This window comes from Vitis vinifera, chromosome 6, assembly GCF_030704535.1.
Source record: "Vitis vinifera cultivar Pinot Noir 40024 chromosome 6, ASM3070453v1".
Taxonomy (NCBI): domain Eukaryota; kingdom Viridiplantae; phylum Streptophyta; class Magnoliopsida; order Vitales; family Vitaceae; genus Vitis; species Vitis vinifera.
In genome coordinates, this window is record NC_081810.1 from 18571171 (window position 1) to 18578892 (window position 7722).

At 33.4% G+C, this 7722-nt stretch overlaps 1 protein-coding gene across 1 annotated transcript; it reads right to left on the reverse strand.

Annotated features, from left to right (window-relative positions):
* Positions 1-3098: 3098 nt before the first annotated feature.
* On the reverse strand, positions 3099-6963 carry LOC100254664 (pentatricopeptide repeat-containing protein At3g24000, mitochondrial). Its single transcript, XM_002265217.4, has 2 exons — positions 3746-6963; positions 3099-3457 (listed from the first exon to the last, which is right to left on the reverse strand). The coding sequence occupies exon 1, from the start codon at positions 6874-6876 to the stop codon at positions 3943-3945; it is 2934 nt and encodes a 977-aa protein (XP_002265253.2). The 5' UTR covers positions 6877-6963; the 3' UTR covers positions 3099-3457; positions 3746-3942.
* Between the last annotated feature and the right edge of the window lie 759 nt (positions 6964-7722).

Sequence of the window (7722 nt, forward strand, 5' to 3'; positions counted from 1 at the left end):
AGTAAATTCTAAAGGCCCATAAAAAGAAGGAAAGGGAAAAGGTGACATTACACCCATAAAATTGAAGTTGTGAGATGGTAATAATTATAATCCAAATTGATATCAGTAATCTAAATTGGAATTTTTGATCCACCATTTGAATAATATCTTTACTTTTTAAGTTGCAAATCCACTTTATTTCTATAATTAATTGATATATCTATATCCCTAAGGATAAATATCAAATTATGCCTTAATGGAATTACCATAATCATGGATTAAACTTGATCATTAATCTTAAGAGATTACTCAAGATGATATAATTATCTCAAATATTGAGATATCATGGTATTCATGTTAAAGATAGATTTTACTACATATTGAAATAAATAATCATTCATATCAGCGATAATGTATTATTACTTTATGAACTCACTCGTGCACAAACTCAAAGAAATTACTAATTCAATAATATTTTAATGATCTTCCAAGATTAAGTACACATGTAACATATACTTTAAAGAAAATATCAATGTTTTTATAATCGGACTAGTCATCGAACTGGAAAAGTTACAAGTTCACTGATTGAACCAATAGTTGAACCCGTAATGTCATAAATATATATTTTATATACTATTAAAATTAAAAATAATTATAAAAATAAAAATAATAAATTTTACCAATTCATCATATATCATATTTCTAATACAATAGTAGATGTTATGTGTTCATAATATAAATCAATACATTACTTTTATCAAACCATTATTATCCTATATCCACAAATGAGCAATGAACTAACAATGGTAAAATTATTTGAAAATCAGAAAATTAGTTTCAAATCATAAGTTTAGATTAAAATCAAAATTTTAATTTAAAATTAGAAATTTTAAATTTTATTTTTAAATCATAAACTTATTTTAAAATTAGAAATTTATTTATTTAAAATATGAGGACACGATTATTTTCAAAAATTTATTTAACGTCATAATGTTCATTAATTTAGATTAAAATCACAAATTTTAAAAATCATAAGTTATAAAAATTACAAATATAAAAATTAAGATAAATAAGGAAATAAAGTAATAGAGTAAAAAGAAATAAAGAAAATCTGAAGATGGACTTGTGGCCGATGGGATGCCATCCTCGTCGACCGACGGTGTCGGGTTGGCTGGGCTGGAAGTGGGAGTTTGAAGGGAGCAGCATGCAACTTGGAGAGAGGAGGAACATGCTAGAAGAAGAAAGGGAAGGCAGAAAACAAAAAGAAAAAAACCCTTTTGAATCGTTTGGTTCATAAAAACCGATCGGGTCAGTCGATTCACCTGATTGATCATCAATTTCAACGGTTCGAGACCGGTTTAAAGGCTGACTAGTTCAAATGGGTGAACCGGACTAGAAGGTGATGAGTCAGCGGTCAAACCGATCGAACTGACCGATCCAATTCGATTTTTAAAATATTGAAAAATGCATATAAAAGTAATTGTATTGATGCCATACATCTCTATAGGTCTAGTTTAATATATAATATACATGCACTGACATAAATCCATCGTAGAATTCAATTCCAATTATCAAGGTAAGTCATTTCACTATGTGAAAGATGCTCATCATGAATACCTTACCAAATCATAAACATCACATGGTTAAAATCTTTTATATACCCAAATCATATTCAATGTATGATCATACCGAATGAAAACAAGTTAAAGCATCCATAAAGATACATGCAAATTAAATTATAATGATAGAAAAAGTCTTCCTTTCTTGGAGTAATTCCATCATATTATAAATACTTCAATAGATTCAACAACTTGACTAAGCGAATGGTCCAACCCTGGAGATTCACACAATAAGTCTTAGTAAAATAAAAATAAAATAATGTTTACAAGAAACATTACATGTGCCACCACTGAACCTCAAAATGCTTAAAAAATTGATTTACCTTGACTGTACCCCTCCACCTGATTTCTGATTTTGGTTAACTCATGAAAATTCACATGCAAAAGATCCAAATATACTTTTTAACTCATTGTGAAATGATACTGCTACTCCTTACAGAAATGGATCTGCATCTTGGATTCTTGCATCATTACATCTCATGGCATTTGTCTCTTTTAACACAGCTCTCACTAGAATAAGAGTATGACTGAAATAAAAATGATAAAGATCATACTGTATACTGAAAGTGAGTTTGAAGATGCTTGAGAATACCAAAGAGGGGGGTCAGAAGATAGCCATAATGTTTTATATATATATATATATTATGAGTCTTTTCAATTTTATTGAAAAAGCTAAAGGCCAAAAGATACTTGGGAGATTGTTGGGTTCAAAGACAAAATATGCTTTGGAGAGGAACATCTTCTTTCTTTTCACCCTAGGAAAGACAACAATATGGGTCAGCCTCTCTGCAAAGCAATAGAAAATTCATTGATTCTTGTGTACTTAAAAGGAGTTGGAAAGAGCAATTTGATATATGCTTTTCTTGTGTGCATGTGCATCAAGTCTAAACTATGCTTTTCACATATTTTACATGCATAGACCTAGCTTCATTACTGTATATAGATTGAGTTACAGCAACTATGCTTTGTCTCTTCAATAATTCAGGCCATATCTTCTATGAAGAAAATACAGCTTAATTTCTTTACTTTTTGTTTAAATCTTTTTGTCTCCTATTCATTTCTCAATTATGCTGTCTAGGCATGTGAAGTAGTGGGTTGAGTCTTTTGATGACCCCAGTAGGCTAATAAGCATTTGGCAGCTCACTCCATTGCATTTGGCTGGTTCATATCTTGTTGTCTGTTTGTATGGAAAAGGATAATACAACTGGAGGTGGGACTTCAACTTTTGGGAAGACTTCTGTGAAAAAAATGCATGATTGCTAGACTTCGAATTTCATTTGTTTTGGGCAGGAGGGTTCAATGAAATTAGCAATGCAGAAGACCATGTCATTTGTTGAATATCATTGTGTTTCTGCAATTGTAACAACTGGTGGCTTTAATCTCCAAGCTTAATTGTCTGTTATATATGATAGTAACTATTGGTAAAGGTCTGAAAAATTATAGCTTATGGATGCTTTCTGTTATCTGAGAATGTTTTATCATTGAAAACAGAAGATAAAAGAAATGTAATTCAAGAACCGGTTTCTTTATTCATTGCTACTAACGAAATATCAAAGCATGTTGATGAATTCTTGATAATAATTTACAACACTATCAAATGGAAAGATAAACAATGAGCAAGCTTTGGAATGGATGTAGGTCTTGAAAATGGTTGAAGAGAACTCAGCAGCTATTCTGTTAGCATCACTGTGGCTACCACAGGAGCGCATGCCCCATCCAATGGTCGATGAGACTCTTTTATTACATCTCTATTATCAACCGAAGTCGAAGTCTTGAGTAGTTGGAAGATGTTCAGTATAACCTCTTCAATCAGCCTCAACATTATCATGCTGGATACCAATCAAGTTGGAGACTGACACCTACAGAAGAAAACTTACATGAGATTGTGTCCTCACCATTGTAGGAAGATCATCTATGAACAATGTAAAAATATCATCCAAATCTAATTTCATCCGAATGTTTTGGCTATACATATATGTCAATGCCAAAATTCTTGGTTGAATGATTTTTTTTTTTTGCTTCAGCTGGAGCTTTTAGGATAGTGTAAGGTTTTGGGTGATCTGTAAAAACAGCAAGCTAGAAACTTGATGGAAGCTTATTGCTACTTTACTAAATTCAAGTAGAGGCTACAAGAAATGTGAAGATACCTAGTACTCTTGCCTTTTCACATTCCATCTTGTTTTCCGAATCAGTAAGCTGCTTAGAAGGCCTACTTCTCGTCCACCTGCCTTTTCTGTTTCTTCAGTAACTGGAGTTTGGAGAACTTTAAAGCATTTTGGTAATTCAACTATTCAATCTTTTGCTCCCATTTATCATTTCCTTGTATAGATGTTACAATTTTAATCTACCAATAATCCCCGCACGAGCATACTCCATCAACAAAGTGGTGAAACCTATAATTATCTCTCATTATGATGTCTCTCTTTTCCACCTTGGATATAAACTTTGTTGCAGAGTGGCAGTCTCCACACACCCTCAAGTTTTTTATTATTCTCAAAGGGGTTCCAGCAGTTGTGCTAATCAAGCCAAAAGCTAGAGCAATCTTCTCGCTATGCCCACACAGGCTGAACTCCTTTTCATCTTCATCAACATCCTGCAGCACAAAGTTCGTGTCAGGGACATACCCGATTTCTTTTATATCAAAATACAAGCTTTCCATCTTTGCTGATATTTGCTCCATCAATGGATGTGAAGTATCCCCAACAACGAAGCTATGCAATTTTCTCTTCACTTCAATCCAACTGCAACCTGGAGGTTTTGTCACTCCTCGCTCCTTCATCAAACAGCGTATTTTAGCTGCATCCTCCCATCTTCCTGCTGCAGAGTAAATATTGGCCATGAGTACATAGTTCCCAGAACTTTGGGGCTCTAGTTCAAACAGATACCGAGCAGCATATTCTGCAAGATCGGGGTTGCAATGGATCCTACAAGCACCCAATAAAGACCCCCAGACTGCTGCATTGGGCTCAAAAGGCATCTTCTCAATGAACTCCAATGTTTCATTGAATTGACCTGCTCTTGACAGTAGATCAACCATACAAGCATATTGCTCCACAGCAGGGTCCATAGCGTACTCGGTTTTCATCATTTTAAAATACTTCCATCCTTCCTCTATTAATCCTGAGTGACTACAAGCTGATAAAAGATTTGTGAAGGTAATATGATTTGGCTTTAGTCCCATAGTTCTGAACTGCTGGAAAAGATTTACAGCATCCATCCCAAAGCCATGCATTCCATAGACTGAGATCATCACATTCCAAGAGACAAGATCTCTCTGCGGCATTAAATCAAATATTCTTCGACTTTTTTGGATGGATCCACAGCGTCCATACATGTCAATAAGGGAGTTCAATATAAAATTACATGTATCAAGCCCACACCTGATAATAAACTGGTGGATCTCTTTGCCTTGGCGCAAGGCAGCTAACTTTGAACAAGCTGGGAGGGCTGAAACCATTGTCACTGTGTTCACTTCCACATTACTTAAATTCATCTCTCTTAACAAGTCTAAAGCATTAACACTTCTCCCACTTTGTGCACAGGCAGAAATAATTGAATTCCATACAACTACATCTCTTGTAGAAAGTTCACTGAACACAGAACAGGCAACTTCCAGAGAATCACATCCTGAGTACATTGATATAAGAGCACTCCCAACACCTGTTGACAGTTCAATATGATTCCGAAGAACATAACCATGAATCTCCTTCCCTAGCTTCAAATTTCTTACTTGGCCACAAGCAGCTAGAGCTCCTGATATAGTTGTTGTGTTGGGATCCATACCCATACTGTGCATCCTCTGAAAGAATTCAAGAGCTGCCTTCCCATCCCCATACTGTGTAAACCCAGTAACTAATCCATTCCATGTAATAATGTCGGGTTCAATGCCTTGGAACTTCATCTCACTAAGAAGTTCAATGGCTTCTTCATGACTACCTCTAAGGGCATAACCAGCCAGCATCGCGTTCCATGAGACCAAATCCGTTTGTTTGATCATACCAAATTTTCTACGTGCAACCTCCACGGATCGGCATTTAGCATAGTAGTCGACCAATGAGTTACCTACCAATAAATCTGAATCCAACTCTTCCACCTTTATACAATAGCCATGGATCTCTCTGCCATGTCTAAGCAAAGACAAGTTGGTGCATGCTGAGACAGCACTTGCAATGGTAATCGAGTTTGGTTTTACTCCTTCAAGAACCATTTTCCTGAAAACACTCAGTGCTTCAAAATCATAACCATTCTGCTCACTTCCTGCTATTAATGCAGTCCAGGAAACCACATTAGGTTTGAAATCTTTCAAACCACCCATCTCAAGAAAATATTTGGAAGCCTCCTCAAATTGCCCACTCTGAGCATAACCAGAAATGATTGCATTCCATGTTACTTGGTCAGGCTTCACACCTGAAAGCTTCATGTCACTGATACACTTCAAAGCTTTCTTGAACTCACCTTTTGATGTATAGCCTGAAACCATTATGTTCCACATAAAAACATCCTTAAATTCAATCTCTTCAAAGAACCGCCTTGCAATATCCATTCTCCCACATTTTATAAACATATCAAGGATAGACCCTTTAACACAGGAGTTCCCCTCAAATCCTATACTCAACATGTAATCATAAACATCTTTCCCAACCCGATAATTCTTCAACTCCGAGCATGCTTTGAAAACCTTAGGAAAGACAAAATGATCAGGCCGAACTCCTTCATTGACCATCAAATAAAACAACTTAATTGTCTCCTCATAATCCCCCAATCCACAGTACATTTCCATTATAGCTGTCCAACTAAAAACATTTCGCTCAGACATTTTATCAAACATCCTGCGTGCATCCTCCACACATCCAGTCTGACAGTAAACCTCCAAGAGCCGACTACCAAGAAATTCACACACGTCAACACCATTAACAACCAACTGAGCATGAACTTGAAAACCCAGTCGCAAATTATAGAGTTTTCGACATTTCTGAAGAATTGAAGCATAGATTTCAATACACTCATCCGGATTGGTTAAATCCATTGAACTCAAGAGCATAGCAGCATTGTTTAACACCCCATTTCTATGAACTGAACCACCTCCACTGAACCCAGTAATCCTCTGACGGGCATTGGTCAGTTTTCGTAAATTTTGAGACTTTGTATTGGTTGAAGCTACTATGCAACAGTTTCTGGTTGGAAGAGTCTGTAATGGAGAGGTTCCTTTGGGTTGTATTGCAAAATTGGAATTGAGGGCAAATGGGCTTGTGATAATCTCCATTGTCAGCTCTGGCATGATGAAGAATTCATGGCAGATTTTATTGATTTACATCAAATGGTTGAGATTATTGAATGATTGTTGGAAATGGTTGGAAATGAAATTATTGGAATGCTTATAATATCATCCACAAATAAAACTAAATGTATAGAATTATTTATTAAATATAATTTAAAATGAAAAAAAAAAAAGACAAAAAATGTCTATGCTATTTTTTAAAATAAACTTATCTTAAAATTTAATTTTTAACATATTAATTCGAAAAAATAAATTCTTAATAAAATAAAATATAAGAAAATAAATAATATCTTATTTTTAAAAATAATTAGTACTAGTTAATTTTTAAGATAAATTTCAAAATTAATAGAAACATTTTTTTTTAAATATTTAATTTATATAACATGATATTTATACCAATAAATATAGTAATATATACCACTTACATATAGCAATAATAGCATACCAATAAATATCATATAGAAATAATTTAATATATGTAAGTGGTATATAATATCACACACACACACACACACATATATATATATATATATATATATATATATATATATATAAGTTTAATTTAATTTTAAAATGTATCATATTTTAATTTAAGTTCATAATATCATATCATGTATAATAATTTATTTATATATTTAAATGAAAATATGATAAATTTTAAATTTTTATAAATATATATGATTATATACCACTTACATAAAATATATAAAAAAAATTATTAATTAATATAATAATTTATATTATTTATTTTTGTTAACCCAAGGGTTCTCCTAATCATGTTTTAATGATAACAAATCATGGTTAAGTTACTAATTGGTTTGAATTATAAAGAATTTCAGGTGTTAG